The sequence below is a fragment of the Diabrotica undecimpunctata genome, chromosome 9, assembly GCF_040954645.1.
Source record: "Diabrotica undecimpunctata isolate CICGRU chromosome 9, icDiaUnde3, whole genome shotgun sequence".
NCBI classification, from domain to species: domain Eukaryota; kingdom Metazoa; phylum Arthropoda; class Insecta; order Coleoptera; family Chrysomelidae; genus Diabrotica; species Diabrotica undecimpunctata.
Window position 1 is genome coordinate 126,581,645 of NC_092811.1, and position 27,531 is coordinate 126,609,175.

The 27,531-nt window shown below is 33.2% G+C and overlaps 2 protein-coding genes across 2 annotated transcripts; one reads left to right on the forward strand and one right to left on the reverse strand.

Moving 5' to 3' along the window:
• Window positions 1-2,913: 2,913 nt before the first annotated feature.
• Dlish (Dachs ligand with SH3s) lies at window positions 2,914-17,431 on the reverse strand. The gene is made up of 6 exons (XM_072545220.1): window positions 16,996-17,431; window positions 16,633-16,841; window positions 16,257-16,447; window positions 15,996-16,198; window positions 15,403-15,507; window positions 2,914-3,310 (listed from the first exon to the last, which is right to left on the reverse strand). Exons 1-6 carry the CDS (start codon window positions 17,042-17,044, stop codon window positions 3,012-3,014), a joined length of 1,056 nt encoding a protein of 351 aa, XP_072401321.1. The 5' UTR covers window positions 17,045-17,431; the 3' UTR covers window positions 2,914-3,011.
• A 301-nt stretch (window positions 17,432-17,732) lies between these two features.
• Window positions 17,733-19,608, forward strand: cyp33 (peptidylprolyl isomerase cyclophilin-33). Its single transcript, XM_072545221.1, has 3 exons — window positions 17,733-18,134; window positions 18,259-18,567; window positions 19,300-19,608. Exons 1-3 carry the CDS (start codon window positions 17,813-17,815, stop codon window positions 19,575-19,577), a joined length of 909 nt encoding a protein of 302 aa, XP_072401322.1. The 5' UTR covers window positions 17,733-17,812; the 3' UTR covers window positions 19,578-19,608.
• The last annotated feature ends 7,923 nt before the right edge of the window (window positions 19,609-27,531 follow it).

Below are 27,531 nucleotides of genomic sequence, written 5' to 3' on the forward strand. Positions count from 1 at the left end.
GCTAGACGAGAGAACCTGGAGAAAATGGACGCGGGACCGCTAAGGTTGAAGGCATAGTTTGGAGGTGGCTACGATATCTTCTTATACTGAGACTCTTGCAACAGAAGCCGAAGATACAACTACATCTTCCACTCCACCTAGACCGTTAATCACCGAATATTACGAACCAGACACGCTGATAAAACACCTGTACCTAGATGTTCTTATTCACCTTAACCTCCTATCCGTGGAGCGTGCCGTGATCTGATGTTTAGCTTTGACAATGCATCCCCTAGTGATATTTTGTCAATTCCTTCTATTCAACGAACTGAAAAAAGGAAAGGTTATTATTACCTCAACTCATTATAAAAAAATAGCTGAAACCTTGAATATTAATAATCTTCGCCTCAAACGGAATGCTAAAAACAAACAAAAACCAAAACGCAAAAGAGATGATGAAGATGCCGTTTGCTTATATTCTAATATAAGCAAAAAAATTACTCTCAATAAATTTAGACCGTCAGATTTAAAAAGGTTGTTAGCAGAATCCCAATTAATAAATAAGTAACGTGAAAAATGCCCAACATATGCTTAGTAAAATTACTACAAGTAATGAAAAAGCTTACACCATGCGTAAAAAAATGTCGTACATTCTGCACAAAAAAGAAGTTACGAAAAAACACTTTGTTTCACTGCCTTCCTTGTCCAAACCACCCCGGACTATATATGGGTGAATATTTTTTTGAGTACCTATCATAAAGAATTCTACTTATTACTTACTTTTTTATATCATTTGATACAAATTTCTGTTTTTTTTTTGTATAAGTTTAGAATTTTTTTTAGTATTTAACCGTGACAACATATTTTCTGAGCTACAAAATAAATTCGGTGAAGTATAATTAGTTTTTATTAACTTTTACTGGGACGCGCATTCGCGCTTTCCTCAGTTTATTCAGAATTTCCAAAAATGTGAGGACGCGAAATCGCGTCTAACAAAATGAAATTAAAATGACCACCAGCAGCAGATTCTTAACAGATTTTCTTCACATAATTCATAAAAATCATATTTGATATACGTAAAAAAATATTTCGGCACAGGTCTACACTCCTATATTATTACCGCAGTGAAAGGGATAAGAAACATACCATTCGGAAATTTTTCAATAAGCAACTAAAAATTCCTGGATAGTACATAAAACAAAAAATGTGTAATAACACATACACAACCATAATATTTGTTGTAATTATTGACGGTGTCTAAATAAAAACAACACACCATGTCGTATTACTGGTTGCCTATAATATTGGCGTAAAGCGAAAGGTGACTTGAAATAAATGTATTAATGTTTCACGAATGAGCACAAAATGATTCAAAGATAAACAAAATAAACAGTTCTTCAATGCAACAATTATAGTCAGATTTTAAATAATACTTTTACGGTTACTCGTAGGCTAGAGTAAACAGTAATTTCCAATACCCTACACCTTTATGTTTAAATGTCCAATCTTTAGTTAATTTACAATCGAAATATTCACTTTAAAGCTGAAATAACAATTCTCAACATACAGAACGATCTTCACACGTTCAGACACAGTCGTTGGAAATTTTAAAACGCAGAAATATTTCTACTATTTGTTAAATATTATTTATATATAATAACTATAACACTTTATAAAATTAAGTACGCATGTAAAAATTAAGATTTAGTTATTAATCTTGCCTACTTGTGTAACTTTGCTCCAGTCGCAATTGAATGCTTATAGGAAAGTGTTAAAGTATCGTTATAATCCTTCGTCAATCAATAACGAAATTATATCAACTTGACTCTATAACTAGCTATCACCAGAATCAGACGAAGGAGCTCCTGGAAAATATTAATTTGGTTCACTAATAATTATTTGATATTTTCAACTAGGTAACAAACTTTTTGATATCAATTAATTTGCAGTTGAAATGCCATTGGTATATAAATGAGGCATGTGACAAAATGTTTCCGCTTCAAAATCAGCTGTCCCAAATTAGAGTAATAGCAAATTTAAATCTGATTTCACATCTCCATCTTTGGTATAGAAATAATATGCTTTTGACCACACGTCGATATGTTACAATGGTAATAAAATGAATTAAATAAGTCTATAGACACCATTGTATTTATAGCACCCTTTGAAACACTTGCGCCTCTAGCACTTTTTTATTTAAGCACAAAACCACATCAACCGCACAGTGTTATTAGTGGATATAACAAATACAAGAAATATTACATTAAATACAATTGAATAACTTGATGTCTTCTAAATAGGTTAACACTGTCGAAATTTTTTTGGTGACAACTGTTTTGAGATCATCATCTGTGAATCAGTGGGATCTTCTTTTTTCCATGAATTGAGGACAATCAAGCAGGATATGCTTAACGGTCAGTGGGTTACAGCAGCTGGAGCAGATAGGTAATGATTTTTTTGTTTATTAACTATTTTTGTGTGTTAAGGCAGTATGGCCAATTCTTAGATGGTTAATAATAACTTGGTTTCTTCTGTTTGAAAGAGTCTCCAGGACAGCATTTATTTTTGGTCAAATTAAATTTAATTTGTACTTAATTTTTCCCGATGATTTCGCCATGTATTAGTACAGTGGATTTTAACCAGGTTCTTTAGATCGGTGTACGGATTATGTTTTCAATTTTGCAGTATAAGGTCTAGAATTTTATTTGTATTCATATCTCCATTTTGGATCGTTAATTTTATTATAGAAATTTATATGTAAAAATTGCTGATTTTAAATAAACCAGCTCTTCTACTAATCGAAATCTTATGTGTCCATATTCTATGATCCAGTATGTTCAATCATTGGGCCAGAATGTCATAGTGATGCAACTCAGCCAATCCGAACTCATCTGACTTCTTTTAACGCTATTTTTATAACAATAGAACACCAAATTATATAAAATGTTAAATTTATTTGGTATAAAATACTTTTTACAAAAATAAATGTTAAAAAAATATAAAAATAAAAAATGAGCGATTTTAAAGACAAGCTAAAGGCTTGTCATAGCCGGCGGTCTTGCGTAAGCTTTAGGTATAAATCCGTACTTCCTAGTTTTCGGGGCGTAGGCCCACAACCAACCGTCCACAGTTTGATTGTTGAGATCCGCGTAGATCCAGTCCCCCCTACGAACCGTCAAATCGTCGGGCGCTTGCGCCTTGTAGTCGTACAACATCACCAACTCCGTACCGTGGTATCTAAGATCATCGGCTGTGGATGTTGTCACCGAGTGATTGTTGTTTTGATTCGGAAATGCTCCGGTGCCAGTTTGAGTAGTTGAACTTAAATGACCTGCACATAAAAAACATCGTCTATTATTTTAGCTGTTTTTTTTCAGTAATATACTCTTTTAACAAAAGACAATTCACACAAATACAACTCAAAAATGATAGTATAGTCGGTTCGCTATTCCCAGTTCGAACTGTCTAGTGAATTTAGTAATTATTTTTTTGCGAAGTTAGTTACTTTTTGACAGACTAGAAGTGGTTGGAAATTACTATACAACCAAGCACACGTACTCATAGCCAATATTAATAGTATACAAACTAAATAGTACATAAAATAGAACTTTAAGAATTACCGACAATCAATATTTATTTATTTGCACCATATAATAAATAGTTATGTTAAATTATAACAACTAAAATATATCTTTTAAATATATACTACACAAAATTTTATGTGTTTAGTATACACTTCCACTATTTATAATAATTTTTCTTTATTCAATAAAAGAAGTCTGTAATAAAAGTTTATTTAAGCTGTTAATACTGTGAGCTAGGAACTTTTGTGTTGTAGGTTTCCAGCTATGAATCTGTCAAAATATGCCCGAGTTGAGCGAATGGACCTTAACTTCGCTTCTGGTACGAGCTAGGTGCAGTGTACAAATTATAATTTGCCTAGCTCTATTTAAGTATCTTGCTTTAGATTTGACTAATATGCTAACACATTTAATACTTAAGCTGCATAAAACAAAGCAAAAATCGTTTTGTTTTATGCAAAGCAAAAGTTTTGTGTGAATGTTGTGTATTCAATGTAAAATATACAGAGCCAAATACCATAATTTGTGACAATATTTAATAAATACAATACATAAAATTGTGAGATTAATTAATATTTCATTATTGGGTATCTAAGATTCCAGTGACACAATTAAATAAATATTTTGTAAGTAGTACTGAAGGAATTATTGCGTTTTAAAGGCTGTGGTGAAGGTGTGTGTGTGAAGGCCTTAGCGCAAAATAGAACCCGATGGCACGTTTTCACTGAAGCTCTATGCTCCACTTAGGAGTTCAAGAACCTTATAATAAAAAAAAGGCTGTGGTAAATATGGTAAAATCTGTACTCAGCTGGATTCTCATTTGGGATTATGCACATGAAAGTATATATTCAGAAACCTTTTACAAATTTTTAGCTCCTTAGGTGGTTCCAGGAGTCCCTATCACAAAAAATGCGTTTTTTAGAAAAAAAATTCCTGAGCGATCCTTTGTTTTAAAAATCTGAAAAAAATCATGAACATGTATTTTGGTGTCCAAAAACACTCTGAATTTTTTCAGATTTTTGGGATCAACATTGAGCTCAGGAAAGATATTTGAATTTTTCAAAAAATTTTAGGTTTTTTTTTATTGTATAATGGCTTTGGCATAGCCAATTAGCCAGACTATTTGTGGTAATTACAATTTTTGATTTTATTACCTAAGCCTATTTATAATATAAATTTACAGGAAGTAATATGTTGGTATACACATTCAATTTTTGACATATTTACAATTTTTGATTTGAATACCTAAAACTACTTATAATTTAAATTTACAGGATGTTATGTATTCGTAGATACATTTTAATATCTGCTTATTATTTGAAAAAATAATTGTATTTAAATTGACAGGCAATGAACAATTTAGCTCAATTAGTTTTTCATACATCATTTTGATACTTTGTTTGTACTGTCCACACTCCAATATAAAGTGCTGCAGATCTCCCACTTTACCACAGGAGCAATATGGGTTATCAGTAATACCTATGCTGTGTTTGTATGCAGGAGTGAGTGCGTGGTTTGATCTTATTTTGTTTATTGTTTTTTTAAATAACCTACTAGTCTCATATTTGAACCATCTCTCATTGGGTATTAGTGGCTGGCAAGCTCTAAAGTTTATTCCAGTTGTACTTTGGTTGTATAAACGTTGCGATCTTTGTTTGCAGTTGTTTCTACTGATATTATCTATGTCTGCTACTGGAAGAAGTATGTTGTTTATATTATGTTTGGTTAAAGCTGCAGATTTAGCTAATTTGTCGACTTCTTCATTTCCTACTATTCCAGAGTGTCCTTTTACCCAACAAATAATAATCGAGCTACCTGCGGAAATAATATCATAATGTAACTTCTTTATTTCTATCTCAATATGGTTTAGGTTTTTTGTGGTTTTGATAGAAGTGAGTTTATCAATAATGCTTCTACAATCAGTCAGAATGATATAATTATTCATACCAATTGTTTAAATTCAAATATGGTTGTATAAATTAATCAATACATTTGTCCTCCCTGTATTCCTACGTTCCCTATAAGTACCGCCATCGGGCTCGTGGAATGCGTCCCTTTGAAAGAGAAGAGCACGAGTCGTTGAAAAGAAAAGACGCAACCCGGCACGTGAACCCATGCACGCATATTGAATTGATTTCGTTCGTTGTTTTGTAGTGCAAACCCTGGTAATTAGACCCAGCGGTAAGTTTTTACCTAGTTTTACCTAAACCTATAAATTGTCTTTGATTGTTTATTGCAACCATTTAAATTTTAATAATTATTTGCACATATGAGGAAAAGTCCATTATTTTCTCGCCAGAGTTATCGAAGGAATAGTTCTGTTAATTAAGTACTATTAATTTGTAATAGTACATTTGTTTGTTAATACCCCACATTGGCCTATCTAGCCGGATTTGAACTCATTTATTGAAAAATTATTTTTTGTTATATTTAAATTTGAATGGTTGGTTTCGTCTCGTCGTATTTTTTATCGTTTTGAGGGTTCTTATCTTAAGTTTGCGTCTCTTGTCGTGGCTCGAGAATAATTTATGACCTTTTTGTAAAGTCGACCATATGGGACTTTTTAGAAGGGAATTATCGTCGTTTTAATAAAGTATCGAATTACAAATCGGTAATTTCGGGGTTTTAGACCACATTTTGTACATTTTCGTTTGTATAATATTATTGGAAGTAGTTAAAAATTTAAAATGGAAAAACTTGAAGAAAAGAATAGGAAGCTCAAATTTTTAAGAAAAACTGCTTTAAATGATATTCAGTTAATTTTCGATTTAGGTTTTAAGGCCCTTTCAGACGTTTCTATTCGCCCTTTATTTAAAATTAGACTAGAGGATTTAGATTCGATTCGCGAAGAGTTCTTAAAACATCACACTAATATTATTAGTAATATTCTTTCTGTACCAGACGCGGATACGAGGGTTGAAGAAAATGTTCGGGAATTATTTTTGGAACAATTTTATAAAATAAAACTATTTAGTGCGGAATTATCTGAGCCACAATTTGAAACTCCAGAACCGTTTAGATCAGTAGTAGTTCCACAATCTAATATTCGCTTGCCTAAAATAGAGCTGCCTAAATTTAAGGGTGATTTTAAGGAGTTTAGTTCGTTTTTAGACTTATATAATTCGGTTGTACATAATAACGCAGGCCTAGCAGACGTAGAAAAGTTTAAGTATTTGAAAGGATGTTTAGAAGGGACTCCACTTAGTTTGATTCGTAATTTGTCAATAAATAGCGATAATTATCAAATTGCTTACGACCTAATTGTTAAACGCTACACAAATGTTCGTCGTTGTGCGACCGCGCATTGGGATGCGATCTTGGGCGTACAGAAAATATCGGTAGTTAATTCGAAAAATCTGGCTAAATTAGTAGACACGTTTTTAGAAAATTTAGCCGCATTGAAAACATTAGGTCTTCCGACAGAACATTGGGATTTTATTATGTTTAATTTACTTTTGTCGAAACTAGACGCGGATTCAGTAAAGTTATTTGAGTTAGAAAATAAATCGAATAAAATCCCGTCATTTCAAAAATTGGTAGAGTTTATTGAAACTCAGTACATTGCTTACGATAATTTGAATAGTAGCTTAAGTGAATCTAAGAAATCGTCGAGGGCTCCAACTTATACGGAGCCAAAGTGTAATTATAAACATTCTAATGTGTCAAGGCATAATAGTAGTTCATCCTTTGTTACAAATTCGTCGTCAATATGTTGTGCTTTATGTAAACAAAGTCATTTTCTAAACCAATGCTCGTTATTTTTGAAAAAATCTCCAAAAGGAAGATACCAATTTTGTAAAGAATCTTCCTCGTGTTTTAGGTGTCTTAATCAGGCTAATCATTCTGTCAAGTCGTGTCCAAAGGCCTTTAAGTGTAGTAAATGTAATAGTCACCTTCATAATAGTTTGTTGCACTTTGATAGAAATCGTTCCAATAGTCAGTCGTCTACAGAAAATACTAATAATCCAGGGGCATCGGGAGTCGAACAAAATTCTCCTGAAATATCACATTGTGCTGCTAGTTTTGTAGGGAAGAAAAACGAGACAAAAAAGGAAATCTTGCTCGGTACTGTTTTAGTTCACGCGATTGATAGTAAGGGGTGTAAACAGCCCTTGAGATGTCTTCTAGATTCAGGTTCAATGAGTTCGTTCATTAGTCGCAAAGCTGCCAGTAGGTTAGGCTGGCCTAAAACTCCTTGTTCATTTGAAGTTAACGGACTCAATTCGATGCAAACGAAACTGAATCAAGGTCAAATAAGTTTTTCTATCCAACCTCGTCATCAGGAGTCACCGGTGTTTCACTTGGAGGCTATTATTACAGATCGGGTTTGCTCGGATTTGCCGAGCACCAAAATTGACATATCGACGTGGAATTATATTAAAAATTTGAAGTTAGCCGATCCCGAATTTAACTGTAGTCAATCTATAGATTTGTTAATTGGTTGTAGCATATTTTCGAAGGTGTTGTTAGAAGGTAAAATTGAAGGTAAAGCGGGACAACCAGATGCCCTAAATACCGTTTTTGGTTATATTTTGTTAGGACCTACTAGCACACCTAACCTTTCGTCGACTTCGCTTGTTTGTCTTTCAAATATTGAAGACCCACTAAATTCTTCGTTAACGAAATTTTGGGAACTGGAAAACGTACCGAAAAAGCCAGTTTCAGAACCAGAAGACGTTCTGTGTGAGAACATTTATCGGGAAACGCATAATCAGGACGTCTCGGGTAAATATGTTGTATCTTTGCCTTTTCGTGAATCGCCGCCTTGTTTGCAAGATAGCTATGATATTGCTTTAAATAGATTTCTATCATTAGAACGACGCTTATCTCGTCAACCAAGTTTGAAAAAAGAATATTATTTTCATATGCAGGAGTATCTTGATTTAGGTCATATGCAGTTAGTCTCTAATGCCGAAAAGAAAAGGGGAAAGTATTATATTCCACATCATTGCGTTGTGAAACCAGATAGTGTTTCAAGTAAAATTCGAGTTGTATATAATGCGTCTCAGAAAAGTCCCAGTCGCGGTAAATCTTTAAACGACTATTTACTGGTCGGTCCTAAGCTGCAACAGAACATAGTCTCGCTGTTGTTGAATTTTAGACTTAATCGTTTTGCGCTGTGTGCGGACATTCGTCAGATGTATCGTAATATTTTAGTCACTCCTGAACACACGGATTATCAACGCGTGTTATGGAGATTTTCTAGCGCTGAGGAAATTCAGGAATATCGTTTATTAACCGTTACTTTTGGAATAGTATCTTCGCCGTATCTCGCTTTAAGAACTCTCCAACAATTAGCATTAGACGAAGGCTCTCGTTTTCCTAACGCCGTCTCGCTTATTCGTCACGCTTCGTATATTGATGATTTTGTTTTTGGTGCTTCGACTCTCGAAGAAGCACAAACTTTAGTTGACGAATTAGTCGCTTTGTTAAAGTTAGGAGGCTTTGAATTACGGAAATGGTGTTCGAATGAATCCAAATTGTTGTCGCAATTTCCTGAATCCCATATTAATCCTCACTCCATTAATTTTGATCCAGAAGCAAATGGTCCTTCATTAAAAATCCTTGGTTTGAAGTGGATTGCACAGTCCGACGTCTTTCAATTTTCAGTCAAATTGCAAGACGTCCCTTGTACCAAAAGATCGTTTTTGTCCGAATTAGCTCGAATTTATGATCCTTGTGGTTACTTAACACCTATTACCTTTTTTATTAAACATTCAATCCAACAACTTTGGGCAACCGGTCTTAAATGGGATGATCGTCCTCCTTCGGAAATAATTCGGGTATGGGAACAATATAAGAGCGAACTATCGCTTATTTCACAGTTCAAAATTCCTCGTTTTTTGAATATTTCCTCATGTCCCATCTTGGAGCTTCATGGATTTGCCGATGCTAGTGAAAAGGGATATGCTTGTGTCGTTTATATTCGTAGTATTGATACTCGTAACCTAGTTCAAGTTAATTTACTGTGTGCCAAATCGAAAGTAGCTCCTATAAAACAGATTACTATACCTCGATTAGAATTGTTAGCTGCTGTTCATTTGGTAAAACTTATGTCGTTTGTGTTAGAGTCGTGGAAGCATATAATATTTCAAAATGTGTATGCTTGGTTAGATTCTCAAATCGTATTGCACTGGATCAAAAGCTCCCACTCGAGATTCAAAACTTTCGTCGCAAATCGCATTTCGTATATCCAGTCCCATAGTCAAAATTATTCTTGGCATTATATCGAATCTCGAAATAATGCAGCCGATGCGCCTTCGCGAGGCATGCTACCGGCTGCTTTTCTATCAAAATTAGACTGGTTAACAGGTCCTTCGTTTTTGTATAATATTCTATTAATTTTTCCAGAGGTTCCTCCCTCATTGCAGGAAAAATCCTCTTTGGCAGAGATAAAGAAAGCTTTAGTGTTTGTTTCCACTCGTGAGGAACATTTTTTGTCTTGTTTTTTAAAAAATAAATCGTCTTTTACCTCGATCCAAAGAATTTTGGCTTTTATGTTGCGATTCGCGCACAACTCTCGTTATAAAAGGTCGAAACGGTCAGGACCCTTGACTTTCGTAGAATTAGAAGACTCGTTGATTATCCTCGTCAGATTTACACAAGAAAAGTATTTTGAAGAACATCTTCAATCAAATTCCTTTTCAAAACCATTTCGTAAGTTGGGAGTATTTTTAGATGATAGTACTCAGTGTTTAAGAGTAGGTGGTCGTCCATCTCAGTCTTCGTTATCGTATGAAGCAAAACACCCGTTTTTGTTACCAAAAAAATCTCGCCTTACTACTCTTCTAGTTCGTCATTATCATGAGAAGTATTTACATGCTGGATTTAAGAGTACTCAGTTTTTGGTTAGTCAAAGGTTTTGGATAATGTCTTCTAAACAAGCCGTTAATTCGGTATTGTCCAAATGTATTAGATGTTGGAAACAATCTCCTAAAAACTTACAACCCCCTATGGGTAATTTGCCCAAATTTCGCCTCGGTGCCATTAAACCCTTTTCGATTTGTGGGTTAGATTATGGTGGACCGTTTTCGATAACCATGTCTCGTTACAGGGGAGTTAGAACTCAAAAGGCCTATTTGTGTCTATTTGTATGTTGCGCTACAAAGGCTTTAAATCTTGAATTAGCTAGTGATTTGACCGCGGAAGCTTTTTTGGCCGCTTTACAACGTTTTTATTAATTTTGTTTTGTTCGGCTTTTGTCAATATAACCGCGACGAAACCACCATTTTAATTTTAATTTTTTTATTGTAGTTTAAGTTTTGAATATTTGTTTAAGATTTGTATAGGAATTGTTTGTATTAATTATCGTTTTAGTTGTTTAAGTAATGATAGTATTTAAAATTCGTTTTGTTTTTTAAAGACCTTATGGCCTTTAAAGGGGGGAGAATGTTTAAATTCAAATATGGTTGTATAAATTAATCAATACATTTGTCCTCCCTGTATTCCTACGTTCCCTATAAGTACCGCCATCGGGCTCGTGGAATGCGTCCCTTTGAAAGAGAAGAGCACGAGTCGTTGAAAAGAAAAGACGCAACCCGGCACGTGAACCCATGCACGCATATTGAATTGATTTCGTTCGTTGTTTTGTAGTGCAAACCCTGGTAATTAGACCCAGCGGTAAGTTTTTACCTAGTTTTACCTAAACCTATAAATTGTCTTTGATTGTTTATTGCAACCATTTAAATTTTAATAATTATTTGCACATATGAGGAAAAGTCCATTATTTTCTCGCCAGAGTTATCGAAGGAATAGTTCTGTTAATTAAGTACTATTAATTTGTAATAGTACATTTGTTTGTTAATACCCCACACCAATAGAGGCTATATATTTTAACGCAAGAAATAAAGCTGATAGTTCGGCAGTATATATTGAAGCTTCATTGGGCAATCGACATGATTCTTTGTAATCAGAATTCCAGTGATATATTGCACAACCCGTTTTATTTTGAATTTTAGAGCCGTCAGTAAAAATATATTGAAATGCAGGCCACTTATCTTTAATTATTTTATTGATCATACTTCCTGGAAGATTTGAATCCATATATGTTTCTATTATCTTAGAGAAGAGAGTCTTAGGAGGTCGTGTATAAATTGGTGGTATTTTATTTTGATACAATTGTTCTTCAAATATTGTTAGTTTCCTATAACTTTCAACTTATATGGGAGTTTTTTTGTTACGCCAATATTTATGGTTTAAGTCTAATATATTCAATTTTAGGTTATCTAGGTAATTTTTGGCAATTTTCTAAATAATTATTTTTTGTGTATTTTTCCGGTATTTTGAATAGCAGTTTTCCTTTGATAGAAATATCTTATTACTATATTAATGAGATTTTGGTGGTTTAATGCAGACTATTTATATGAATGTAAACAAAAGCACAGCACAAATAATGTTACGTCAGATGAAATACAGCATACCGTTCATGTTTCTCAGGGAAGTTTGGTTGAGTCACGACTCTTTATATTTTATTTAACACGTTGCATGCCGTCTCGGTATAAGTGATCGAGAATTTTAATACCGTGGCGTTTTCTTGGTCTATGTGACAGTTTATTGCCTCCCATCTTGCAGTATCTCGGTTAAATAGACCTCGCTGGTATGCAGAGCAGCTTTTTTCCCGCTCACATAGATCGAAACGGCAAGCGACGTGTTAAATTATTTAAATTTATTCATGAATTGTGACTTTGAGAATCTGTGTGTAGATAATACTTTGTTAGCTGGTTACAGTAGCGATAAAATTGTTGCTATTCACAGAATAAATGTAATACTTAAACAAGTTAATGAGTATTTTAAATCAACTAAATTTAAATTGAATGTAACTAAGACTAAAGCCATGATAGTTATCACCAGGAACAAATACAAAAAGCTACATTTGGATAACTTAAATATATTTTATTGAGAGTTGTATTGACAGAATAGTTGTCAATGTTTAGCGATCATCTTGAGAACATAACTAAAACAAAAAACTATATTTTGCATCCCATATATTCGCTCATATATCTAAACAATTCAGAATATCATGTACAGGACTATTATTCAATTACATTTTGATTATTGTGGTACGATCAAATACCTTTTTAATACGTACATTCATTCTCTAATATAGCACTTCATAATAAAAGCATTACTGAAATTCCTGAATTCTAAAAAAGTAGTTTCTGGTTTTAGTGCATTTTACAGAATTTCTATATGCTTCATAACAAAAGTAGTTGAAACATACCACACACATTCAAATGATATTTGATCTTGAGCCACCTTGAATTTTATTACACTACTGACAAATAACTCCTATATATATTACAACAGTAAAAACATGTTTTACACATGTTTTAGACTATTTTATTTTCTTTACAACCAGCTCATGTAGTATTTCAGTATATTATATTAAAAATTGACATAAGATGTTAGTTTTTGGACTATATAAGTAACAAGTAACATAGAGGATTGAAAAGAAACAAACTAAATGAAATATGGTTGGTAATATCAGAAGAAAATACACAATATTCTTCCAGAAATAACGAAAGAACCAGCTGACTACAAGGAACTTAACAAAAATATATAATTTATTATCCATAATGAAAATATCTAACAAATGTAACAATAAAACACTGAAAACAAACTTCCACAAAATTTATTTTAAATTCTTATCACTACAGCTGTTTCGGCTGATTGCCTTTCTCAAGTGATCTGTTTTTGGTATGGGTTTACACTTTATAGTCTCTAATGAAATAGGTTGAGGAGGGGAGAACTGTTTGTCTCAAGCTGGTCATTCAGAATTATATCTGTGTTTTTTAATTTCCATAGATTCTAACAAAGATAGCTTAAGGCCTTTATTTTGAATGTGGAGAATTTTAAATTCGTCATTAAAAGAATGATTATGATCTAGAAGGTGAAGTGCGTATGTAGAATCTGTTTTTCTATTATTGAAAGCCCTTTTATGTTCTGCTATTCGTTTATTAAAATTTCTACCTGTTTGACCAATGTAAGTTTTTGGGCAGTCGCCACATTTAAGTTTGTACACACCACTGTGTAAGTGTTTTTTATGTTGGCTCTTATTGTTTTTAATATGTATATTTGCCTAGGTTGTTATTTGTTCTGAAAGCTGGTGTTATTCCTTTCTTTTTTATGTGTTTGGCTATTTTTGTTGATATTTTGCCTGTATATGTAATCGAGCAGAAGGTACTGGGTTTTTTCTCTGGTGGTGGAAATACTAAGTTCAGGGCTTTCTTGTGTAGTCTTTGATTTAACATTTTATTAATTGTTTGTTCGTTGTATCCATTGTTTACTGCTATTTCCTTAATGATATTTAATTCTGTCTCAAAATTGTATTTTGACATAGGAATTGCTGTTAATCTATGTAACATACTATGATAGGCTGCCAGTTTATGTTGTGTGGGATGGGATGATGAATTGTGAATAGTCGTGTCAGTATGGGTAGGTTTATGAAATATGAAGAAGTCATGTTTGTTTTTAAGTCTGGTAATTTTTAAATCTAAAAAATTTATGGATTGATTTTGTTCTGTTTCTATTGTAAATTCAATATGACTATGAAGAGAATTAATATACGATAAAAATTGGTCGAGTTGCCTGTTGGTTCCTGTGAAACATACCAGTACATCGTCTACGTATCTCCACCAATATAAAAACTGTTTGAATATGGGATGTTTTAAAATCTTTGTCTCTAGATGATCCATAAAAATATCTGATAGCAATGGGCTTAGAGGATTGCCCATTATAAGTCCTGCACTGTTATTTGTACATAATTCATTATTAAATTCAAAGTAGTCCTGGTTTATGCAAACTTCGAGAAGATGTAATGATTGGATTTGTACTATTTTGGTCTAAAAGGTTTTTACTAGAATAAAAGTTTCTGTGGGAGGGATACTAGGAAAAAGATTTTTTATGTCAAATGAAATTAATCTGGAGTTGTTAGGTAACTGAAAATGATGTATTTTATTAACTAGTTCTATTGTATTTTTTATGGTAAATTTAGGTGAAAATTTAGTGTGTTCTAAAATAATATCTAGCAGTTTTTTTGAAAGTTTATATGACGGAGCTGTATAAAAAGACACTACAGGTCTTATTGGGTGATCCGGTTTGTGTAGTTTAATGAAAGAGTATAATTTATGAGGTTGTGGGTTCATGATACTGAGGTATTTCTGTTCTATTGGATTTACTATTGATACTATCAATAATAGAAAAACAGATTCTACATACGCACTTCACCTTCTAGATCATAATCATTCTTTTAATGACGAATTTAAAATTCCCCACATTCAAAATAAAGGCCTTAAGCTATCTTTGTTAGAATCTATGGAAATCAACAAATTAAAAAACACAGATATAATTCTGAATGACCAGCTTGAGACAAACAGTTCTCCCCTCCTCAACCTATTTCATTAGAGACTATAAAGTGTAAACGCATACCAAAAACAAATCACTTGAGAAAGGCAATCAGCCGAAACAGCTGTAGTGATAAGAATTTAAAATAAATTTTGTGGAAGTTTGAAAACAAAGTTTTCAGTGTTTTATTGTTACATAAAATGAATTTCCATCAAGTAACGGTCGAATCCATCAATTATCTAACAAATGAAAATAATCTAACAAGCCAATTGAGGCAAATTTTAAAATTTCGGATTAAATTTCAACAACTTCCACAAAATGATATTTCTTACTTGACTTTTTCATGATAAACAAAATGTATACATTCAAAATCATATCTAAATAAAAGTGAAACAAATATTTCATCAAGTCAAAAATAGCTAACTACCTTTGATATGCAATTTTTTGGTTATTTTACCTTATAAATATAATTCTTAACGTTTCTGTCATGGTAACATACCTTGTATCACATTATCAGCAGGATAAACGAAACCAGAAGGAATAAAACCTTCTTGCCCATCACTTCTTACGATCCAATACCAATCTGGATCTTCTCTATTTAGTACTACAACAAAAAAAGTATATTTAATGACACTCAAATAAATAAATATTGCTTTTATTTCCAACAAGTTAACACCTAATCGCAGGAAATGTAAATAATAACTGCATATAAAAGATATTTTCTAATATTAACAAAAGCAACTGGATACCAAAGTTTAAAATAAAAAAAAACTATTGTAACACTGTCTTGGAGATTTCAGATTTAACAAATTATCATTTAACAAGATAATTTTAACAAAAATTTTACAATTAGGTCTTTATAGGGATGCAAATACCACCATCTAATAAACATAATGTAGACAATATTCACAATGCAGTAAAAACGAATTGAACTAAAATCTGAGATCCAAAACCATGCACTTTAAGATACACGCGGTAATGGAAAAACCATTAGTAATAATAAATGAAAAAGAAGGAAAACCGAAAGAGACCAATAAATAAATAATGAAAAAGAAAACACTAATAACAAATAAATTAAAAAATCTTATTTACCTGTTACAAATTCACCTCTTTCCACAGATACATCATTTTCATCCCTAGCAATGAATGTATACAAAACAATATATCTACCAGACGGATCTTTAGAAAATGGTATCATATCTGGTTCAGAGTGAATGCTGATAGGAGAAACAGCCCCTGGCCTATGCTTCTTCCCCACAGAATCGCAGTCACTAGCCTCAGCACCAGCTCCATCACTAAAAAAGTAAAAGTAATAAAACACAACTACTAAGCCTTCTCTCTTTTAACACTTACCAGTCTTGGTTAGTATCTAAGCTGTCTCCTGAAGCCACATGTTCGTCCCTAGGTAGTTTCTTTTTAATGGCAAGTTCAGCTAAATGATTGTTGTAGGGTGTACAGTATGAATATGGAATAAATCCTTCTTGTCTCGTGTCCAAACCAATAACATACACCCAATCATTTTCTCGGTATAAAATATTCACTATCTATAAAAGATTTAAAAAGGTAATACAACTTTTCTTGTCTAAACAGGTCAGTTTGAATCAACATACTGAGCTCAACAAACAGTTGGGCAACAAGATAATACTGCATAGAAATCTTTATTAAATCCATTTTAAGGTCTGTACTATCAAAAAAAAAACAAGGTGAAGAATTTGAAAGAGATTCTTACCTGACCCCTTTTAACTTCTAGCTCATCATCAACACAGGGAGTAAAATCATGCAACACAACCATTTTGCTATCAGGTGATAATCCATGTTCCTTTTCGATACCAACTCTGACGAGTGTTTCAATACTCGCAGAGCCAGTAATTCTTCCCATTCCTGGTGTAGCGCCATTGTTAGATCTAGTCAGTTCTTTTTCTAAATCTATATTCGAGGCTAAAATTAAATGACAAAAGTTAACAGCACACAATAACTAACAGACCTAATTTTAAAATGTTTTGTTCTTTGTTATATATACAATTGACGCTTTTAATATTAAAATATTTGGGATTAAGCAACAATTAAGTATAAATAATCTAGGATTACTTACCTTTTTTCTTTTTACCACGTCTGATTCTTACTGGGCATAAAAATGCCATTTTTTAGTATATTTACATACTTTATATACAGTAATAAGGTTTTAGTTGTTACAACTTAAAAAACAGGTAAGACAAAACTGTTTGTTTTCATTGGAGTTCACCTCCACTTATTTTCACTATAATAAATCTCAATAAACATAAAAAATATGTAAGGTAATGACTACAACTAACTACATAAAGACATGTCAACAGCGATTCTGATAAAGTGTATCTATAAGCACAGTTTGTTTCAGTTATGTATTGAATTATCACAGATTTTGCAGTTAATTATTAAGGTCAAGTAATTCAAGTTCAGTATTCATAAAAAAAACTTAAAGAATTTAATTAGGTACTCTTATTTTTAGTGACAACGACATTATTGACCTTTACCATAGGTTCTTTTGACAGTGCTAAAAGACCACAGCATCTGTTGTTTGATGTGAAAGCTTCGCGAGTATACTCGAGACACCAGAGGCGTAGAAAGTCCTCAATTTTAAAAAAAATTAAACTTTATTGTTATTTTCTTAAAAAAAAGTTATTCAATGTTTTAAATTAACAAAGAATTTGAAGAGGCTTTCTTTTTTCTTAAATTAAAAATAAGTTTTTGTCCGAGATCTTAAAAACTACAGTTTTATCTTTTGTCCACTATAAAAAAACTTGGGTACACTAAATTTGACTAGTGACTAGAATAAAAAAGAGAAGAAAGGGTTAAACTTGTCATTCTCGAATAACCTAAAATCACTTATTTTTAAGGTAAATAAATAGTTCTCCTAATAAACAATATGTAAGATGAGTTCTAGTAATAAAAGGACAGTATATGTTGGCGGCCTAGCTGAAGAAGTCGATGAACAAGTACTCAATGCAGCATTTATTCCTTTCGGCGATATTATAGATGTACAAATACCTTTGGATTATGAATCTGAAAAGCATAGAGGTTTTGCTTTTATTGAATTTGAAAGTGCCGAAGATGCAGGAGCTGCTATAGATAATATGAATGATTCTGAACTGTTTGGAAGAACGATAAGAGTAAATTTAGCTAAACCGCAAAGGATAAAAGAGGGTTCGACTAGACCTGTGTGGTCAGAAGATACATGGCTACAGCAACATGCAGGTACTGTTGTAGCTTTTTGTAGATAATTACCAAATATTTTATTTTTTTATCTTATGGTTTATTTCCATTATTTATAAGTTGTTTGCAAATAGTTAGAAATATATTGTTTTTTTTTATGTTTTAGGTGAAACCATAGGAAAAAAATTAGGAACTGGAGAAAAAATGGAACAAGAAGAAGAAACAGGCGAAGCTACATCTAATGAATCGAAAAAAGTTAAAAATCCTCAAGTATACTTTGATATTAAAATTGGAAAGAGTGAAATAGGTAGGATAACAATGATGTTGAGGGCTGATATTGTTCCAAAAACAGCTGAGAATTTTCGGTGTTTATGTACCCATGAAAAAGGATATGGATTTCAAGAAAGCACCTTTCATAGGATAATACCAGATTTTATGTGTCAAGGGGGTGATTTTACTAATCATAATGGCACAGGTTAGTAAAGTTTATTCGTTTACCAAATTCCCATCAGTAAACATGAGCATGTGTTGATATTCGCAGTCTCATTCATCAAGAGGCTATTAAATCTAATTTATTACCTTAAGCGAGACAGATTCTCATGTTACAGATCCCAACTTGCCATCATTTCAAATTCTAATTGTATTGTGTTGATTTTTAAGTTAATATATTGTGTTATATTTATGTTATAGTTATTGTTAAGTTATTTACTGGTCGTGTTATTTTTTAGAGTTTAGTTTAATTGTGATATAATGATTAAATTTCAAGAAATTCTTACACTAACAGTTTCAAAAGTAAATATTTTTAAAAATCATATGATACATAGGTCGTACATCAGTACGACCCTGTTTGGCTTACACATGGTTCTATTGACGCTTGGGAATTTGTAGAATGAATAGGGTTTAGTATAAAATAGCTTCATTTAGTCATTTTAGTTATTTTTATCACAAAGATAGTCATTTTTGCTATTAAACAATTCGCAATAACTGAAACAGATTAATGAAAGATGAAATAATCAGTTAATAATGAAATGGATTGTCAAAACTGGAAAACATGGAAGATGCTGGTTATTTAACATACAATATTATCAGAAAATGTAGTTTTTAATTGAATAAACTAAAGAAAACATATTTTTAAAGATATTTTAATTTTCTACATATGAAATTATGTGTTTTTATATATTAATACTTATATTTTTGAATATCTTAGGAGGAAAATCAATATACGGAAGAAAATTTGCAGATGAAAACTTCCAATTGAAACACGTAGCACCAGGAACTCTTTCAATGGCTAATTCTGGACCAAACACCAATGGTTCTCAGTTTTTTATTTGCACTGCAAAAACGGAGTGGTTAGATGGAAAACATGTAGTCTTTGGGCATGTTATTAGTGGTATGGATGTTGTGAAAAGGATGGAGAGGTGTGGTACAAAAACTGGAAAACCTACTGAAACAGTTGTTATATCAAGTTGTGGTGAAATCCAATAAGAATTTTTGTTAATAAAATTTTTTATATGTGTAGTTTGTTTTATTATATTTCCTCTACTTTTTCTTATTTTTAGCCGGTCATTAGAAAAATACATTTTTAATAAAATGAGAAAGACAGTTAAGATTTAATTTCAATATAATGCACCACCATTCCCTTATACATATTTCATCCTTAGAAAATCATCAAAACGAACTTTATTGATGAAACAAATTCTTTCTGTCTTATTAGTAATTATTTAAAAATAATTACACACAGATGTTACAGAGACATCTATTAAATATAATAGAAATCTGGAGATTTCTTACTTTTGAAATCAATTTAGGAAATTGTGGTTTCTACAATTTTCAAAGAACACATTATGATAAAATAATTGATACAAGTAATCTAGTTTTTTATTTAGCGTATGGACTTTCACAGTATGATAAATATACAAATACAATAATATATACATATATATTAAATATATTATTTAAACACTAAAGATGACAGAATGAATGACACTAAATATTAATGTCCAATTTACATAGCCATTCAATTGCTTCTGGGGAACATTCCGCAAAGTCCTGGAGGTTTCCACGGTAGGCACGATTCAAGCAGTCTGAAACACAATGGCTTATGGTCTGTCTAGATTGTCCGCAATCGCACTGTGGACTTTCTGCACGACCCCACCTGAACAGCGAATCAGCACATTTACCATATCCGGTACGTATACGATTAAGCCTTGCCCAAGTGGACCGGGGCAGATTTGATCCGATGAAACCCTGAATTGGGGTGGATATCTTAATATAGTCCGATTCTACTGTTGGCATCCATCTTGTTGTCCATTGCCTATGTATGTATATCATAGGAATTACCAATTTTTCGGGCAGATCGTATTGGAGGATTTCTAGATATCAGTCGCTGGTGCTCTTTTGAGATGTCTGGGATATCTTGATGTATTGGTAATTGTACGTTGGCTACAATTTTCTGGTACTCTCTCACTAATGCTGCTGTACGGCGTAGATCTGGTGGAGCAATATTGCTCAGAGTAGGCAGCCATCTCACTGGCGTTGGTTTTATTGTTCCAGTGATTATTCTCATGGTTTGGTTAAGTTGGACATCGATTTTGCTTGTATGTGCACTATTTAGCCATACTGGTGCACAATATTCTGCCACTGAAAAAACCAAAGCTAGAGCAGAGGTCCGAAGAGTATCTGCAGAAGCACCCCAAGTTGTTCCGGCAAGTTTTGATATTAAGTTATTTCTTGTTCTTAGTTTACCGGCTGTGTTTGTAAGATGACTTTTGAAGGTGAGTGTTCTATCAAGTGTGACGCCTAGATATTTGGGGTTGTTGTTATGTTTGATAGCTGTATCATTTAGAGTTACATTGAGAGTATCGCCCGCAAGTTGATTCGACAGGTGAAAGAGACAGGTTTCAGTTTTGCTTGTGTTAGGACGTAAGCGCCAGTTCTTAAAATAGTTACTTAGTGTAGTTAAGTCCTCGTTTAGAGCTCGTTCTCCTGCTTCTTTACTATTATCTTGGAAGCCAATGGCCAGGTCGTCAGCATAAGCAAATTTTCTTGATTTTGTTTCAGGTATATCTGTAGTAATCTAGTATTTGCATTCCATAACATGTCACTTTATCACATCTCGAAGGGATTTTGTCTAGATAATCTTGTATTTATCATATTCACATCATCTTTATTATTATATTCCCCAGAATCCATCAAACAATGAAACTACTTAACTGGAAACAATTTCCACCCATCCAAAAAAATATATAAAAAAATAGCACCAAGTCTAATCTTATTATACAACTCTTCAGAGATTTAATTAACTATTAGATCTCATACATAGATTTTGTAACGATATTAACAGGAGAACTTAACGCAGTTTACAATGCCATACTGCACGCAAATGCAAATAAAATGTATATATTATACTCAGGGATTCTACAGTAATTGCCTTCCCTCGCTCAACCGTTTTAATTTCTCTCTGTTGTCTCCTTCTCCATCGCTTAGGCCTCTCTTACTCATGGCGTCGTCTACTTCGTTCCTCTAGGATCTTCGGGTCGTCCTCTTTTCCTCCTTCCTATGGGCCATAAGAATGTAGAAGGCAAGGGGAAACCACTACATTAAAGATTCTACACATATATCCCTAGTACAATTGTCATGGCTGCACAAAAAAATAACTGTTACTGATCACGGATATCGGAGGCCAAGATCCCGCAGGGGAGGCAAATCACACATAGACCACAGGGCCTTTCAGATCATTATCAAACGAAATACCCATTAGTAACACATCGTCCAAAAAAAAAAAAGACTAAAATCGACAGAAAGTGTATGAAGATAGGCACATGGAATGTTAAGTCAATATACCAAGCAGGTAAAGTCCATAATGTCATTCAGAAAATGGAAAGACTTGACATAGAAATATTAGGACTAAGTGAGACCAGATGGCCCAATTCAGGTGACATATTAGAAGGCCAAACAAAGATATACTACTCTGGTAATGACGATGAAGCAAATCACTGGAACGGAGTAGCGATATTAGTTGACAAAACCACCCAGAAATTTGTAGCCGGCTTCTTACCCATCTCGGATAAAGTTATGATGGTAACACTAAAAACAGCAGAATGCTCTCACAGCAGAAAAGTCCGATGAAGAGCTCGAACAGTTTTATAATGAATTACAACAAGCTTTAGAAGTAACCAAGTCTAGAGACGTTACAATAGTCATGGGAGATCTAAATGCAAAAATCGGTAGAGGAAGTCATGGTGATTTTATTGAAAACTTTGGACTGGGCACCCGTAACGAGAGAGGAGACCGATTGGCTCAATTCTGCCAAGAGACCGATTTTATTGTCGCGAATACTTATTATGATCTGCCGCCCAGAAGACTCTATACATGGAAATCACCAGCAGACAACCAACAGAAACCAAATGGACTAACTTCTTATCTGCAAACGATACCGAAATTCCATAAAATCAGTAAAATCATACCTCGGAGCTGATGTGAGATCAGATCATAACCCAGTTGTAGGAAGGTTTAGAATTAATATAAAGAAGCTTGTAGCTAAAACTAGAGTAGAGAGGATACAACTATCCCGTTTGAGAGATCCATCAACAAAAGAACAAGTCACACTAAAAACTAAAGAAGAGCTCACCAAAATAGAAATTATTCCTACTGAAAATGCGAACAGGAAATGGCATATGTTAAAAGATGCTCTTATACGCACATGTGAGACAACACTAACACCTAAGCTAATCAAGAACAAAAATGAATGGATGACCGATGAGATTCTGGATCTCATGGAAGCAAGGAGATCCTATAAAACCAAAGACAAAAACATGTGTAATATTATACACACAGAAACAAGGAGAAAGATCAGAGCTGCAAAGGAAAGATGGGATAGTGACAGATGCGAAGAGATTGAACAGTTGGTAGAGAAACATGATAACTTAAACCTTCATAAAAAAATTAGAGAAATAACAGGCACTAATATTAAGAAAAAATCAAACATACTGCTGGATAAAATAAGCAAAATAATAATTATAGACGTCGGTGAAAGGCTTAAAAGATGGCAGGAATATATTCAAGAGCTATTTAAAGACGAACGGACTGAGATAGTACTAGAGCAGGAAAAGTTCGACAACGGCCCAGACATAACAGAAGATGATGTATTAGAGGCGATAAAGCGAGCAGAGAACAACAAGGCAACAGGTCCTGACGAAATACCTGTAGACATAATACGATTAATAGAAAAACAGCAAATTGGAATATTAGTCGACTTATTCAATACAATATACAGTACAGGAATCATTCCCAGATATTGGCTGATGCCAACATTCATAACACTACCAAAAAAACCAAATGCAAAAGAATGTCAAGACCACCGGATAATAAGTTTAATGATTCATACGCTCAAAATATTTTTAAAAATTATACACCGGAGAATACACAACAAACTTGAGCAGGACATAAGTGACACACAATTTGGATTTAGAAATGCACTGGAAACGAGGAAAGCCCTGTTCGATGTGAATGTACTTGTGCAAAGGTGCATGAATGTTAATCAGCCAGTATATATGTGTTTCTTGGATTACAACAAAGCCTTCGATAAGGTCAGACATAACCGTTTTATCGAATTACTTGAAAAGAAAAAGTTAGATATGAGAGACATCAGGATCATTAGCGCTATTTATTATAATCAGATCGCTGTGCTAAAAGAAAACGTCTTTTTAAATGAAATAAAGATTGAGAGGGGCGCCAGGCAGGGCTGTGTCCTGTCTCCTAGTTTGTTCAATTTGTATTCAGAGGAAATAATTCAGGAAGCACTAGAAGAACTAACTATGGGAATAAAAGTAAATGGCCTACCAATCAATAATATACGGTTTGCCGACGACACTATTTTATTAGCGGAATGTCTTGAGGATTTACAACAAATGTTTGACAGAGTGGCAGAAGTCAGTGAAGAAAACCGACTGTCCCTAAACACAAAAAAGACAATTTATGATAATTAAAAAAGCCCAACAGCGCCAAGAAAACATAACAATACATGGAGAACAAATTAAAAAAGTTGAAAAATATAAATATCTGGGTACAATAATTAACGAAAATAATGAGTACACAGAAGAGATTAAGGCAAGAATAGGACAGGCAAGAAATTCTTTCAACCAACTGAAAAAAATACTCTGCAGCAGAAACATTTCAATTTCTTTAAAGATAAGACTTCTGAGATGCTACGTGTTCTCCGTATTATTTTATGGGTTGGAGGCCTGGACATTAAAGAAAGATGTTTTGGACAAATTAGAAGCCTTCAAGTTATGGTCCTACAGAAGGATATTAAGAATAAGTTGGGTGGATAGGATCACGAATGTCGAGGTGTTGAGAAGAATGGGAAAAGATAAAGAGGTTTTAAATACAATTAAAGTCAGAAAACTGCAATATCTGGGACATGTCATGAGGGGCGAGCATTATAACTTGCTGCAATTAATAATACAAGGAAGAATACAGGGTACAAGGAGTCGCGGAAGAAGACGCATCTCCTGGTTAAACAATTTGAGAGCTTGGTTTAACTGCACTTCTTCTGAACTCTTTAGAGCAGCGGTATCGAAAGTGCCAATTGACATGATGGTTGCCAACCTTCTTAGAGGAGATAGCACATGAAGAAGATGGGGCTCCATTCGGTTATTCTTAGTTTTTTTTTGTTCTATGTATGTTAGTATGTCTGTTTCTATTGATGTTCTTTGCTTCATTTCGTCATTACTTCTCCTATCAATTCTTGTTACTCTGCAGCATCTTTGCAGGCATTTCATCTCTGTTGCTACTATTACTGCTGTTTTTCTTGTTTATAATCCAATTTTCAGCCCCATATGTCATAATACTTCGCACTAATGTAAATCTGTGTTCTTGTCTTCATATTTAGGTGTCTATCCCACAATACTGAGTCAAGTCTTGTTTGTTCTAATATTTGCTTAATTTCTTCCGCTGTTGTTGCCTTTTTGATAATTATAAATCTCAAGTATTTGAATTTATGCTTTCCTTTGATTATTACGTTGTCGTCAATCTGTAGATCTTCTATGTCTTCTTCACTTGTAGATAGGTAGTCTGTTTTCTTGAGGTTAATATCTAGGCCAGCCTTGGTATATTCTTTTTGTAGTTTCTACATCATCTAACTGAGGTCTTCTTGGTCTTGTGCAATCACTACTTGACCGTCTGCAAAGCTTAACGTATATATTCGTTTCGTACCGGTACTCTCATGCCTTTGCATTTTCTTTTCCATGTAGTCAAGGCTTTCTCTAAGTATATTTTGAATAGGGTTGGAGATGTGGAACAACCCTGCAGGAGCTTTTTTATTATGGTGAAGTCTCCTATGATTCTTGTTTCCATTTTAATGGACACTTTATTTTCTTTATACAGAGCTTATGTAGCCTCCCATAGTTCTGAACTTGGTAGAGAGTCACATACCTTTCTCAGATCCACAAATGCCAAATGTATATCTCTATTTTTTCTTTTTTCTTTTTTAACAGTTGTTTCAGTACAGGGTGGTTTACATGTGTGGTCTATGCATGATCTTTCTTCCGTGAAGCCTGCTTGATCCTCCCCGATTTTGCCTTTTATCACTTGCTCTATCTTTTCTCGCGGTATCTTTCCATATAATCTTCCTATTGATGATATTACGCTTATTCCTTTGTAGTTTTCGCATCGTTTTCTATCTCTTTTCTTAAATATAGATGTCATATATGCCTCCGTCCATTCCTTTGGGAGCTGTTCTCCATTTATAGCTTTCTCAAATATCCATTTTATCATCCGGTGTAATTTTTTTGAGCCGTAATTTATAAGCTCAGGTGAGATGCCTTCAGGTCCCGGTGCTTTCTTATTTTTGACTGCTTTTATGGCCTTTCTCATTTCCCTATCTATTATTTCTATTTCTTGCTGTAGGGATCTGCTTCATCTTCGCCTGTTTTTTTTTTAATGAATTGTGGTCTTTGTTCCGTTCACAGTTCTTTGTAATAGTCCTTCCATTCTTTGTCTTGTATATTTCTCAACTAAATTTTTTCTTTTGAGTTTTGTTTCAATCCTTTCAGTACTTTCCATGACTCCGAAGTTCTTGTACCTCCTATGTATGTTTCAATATTTAAGCAGGTTCTTCCCCATTCTTCAATCTTTTGTTGTGCTATTTGTTTTTTTACTTCTCTATCTTTTTCTCTATATTCTTTATAAACTTCATCGTTGTCTTTTGGTCGGTTCATTTATTTCATAATAGTGCTGTTTATTTGTTATATGTTCTTTCTCTCCAAGGGCTTTGAATCCTGCTTATTTTATACTCTCCTTTATATACTCGTATATTTCTTCGATGTTGCCGTATCTGAATTCTATTAATTTTTGGTCTAGACGTCGTTTGTATAGTTCTCTTATTGATTGTTCTTGGATTAGTTCTATATTGTATTGTTTTTCTCTTATAGAGTTCAATGGTTCTTCTGTAGATGGGGTCTTGTTATGTTTCCAATTAATGCCCATTTATCCAGCATCCATCATCTCTTCTAATAATGAAAGATCTAAATAAGACATAAGCATCAAGTTTCTCTTGGTCCTATCACATGTTGGAATAGCAGGTAATGAAGCAACAGAAAGAAATGCCCAAGAAATCCATAAACGATAACAGTGCCCCCACGCCATCCCAATCTGTAAGTATGGATCTAAAAAGCTACTTTATAAAGCATGTGTTCGAGAACTGGTTGAAGCGGGTTTTTGTAAATAAATAAAAAAAGACATGAAAAATAAGGAAAGATTGTTGATGATGACATGATGACAGTTAAGGCAAGAAAATAGACACGGCGTTGCGAAAAAAGGATATAAACAAAAGAGAGTAGACACAAACAGCGATGGAAAGACAAATGCTTAACATAGTACTCGTATACACGGATAACAAACTTAACAAAAGACAGAGACACTACCAGCGAAACAATAAAACCAAAGTGGACATTCTCCGAACACACTATTAAACACATAGACGAAAGATGGAATAATATTATTAAAGATAAGCGAATAAATCACAGATGAGGTGAAACTTAATATAGATATATAATTATAATTCAATAGAAAGCAATTGAAGGAAACAGAAAAGGAACCAGGTCGTTTGTCTATCGAAAGTAAGCACAAAATAGTAAAACGTTACAAATTTTATCTTACAAAATACATGCGTTACCTCTATTTATTATCTTAAAGGTCATTTAAAACATAATTTAAAATTACAAAATCAATTTACTTGTAAATTACTTATTAGTAATTATCAAAAAGTATTTTTTACATAATACGTGAATGAATTATTTTTAATTTTATCGACACGCCAAAGAACGTACTAAATAACAGGCACGGTCTAGGGAAATCTGATTGTTTAATTACAATTTACAATAAAGCATTGCGAAGGGACCGATAAGTTTAGATACGATTTTATTTTTACCTATAGTCG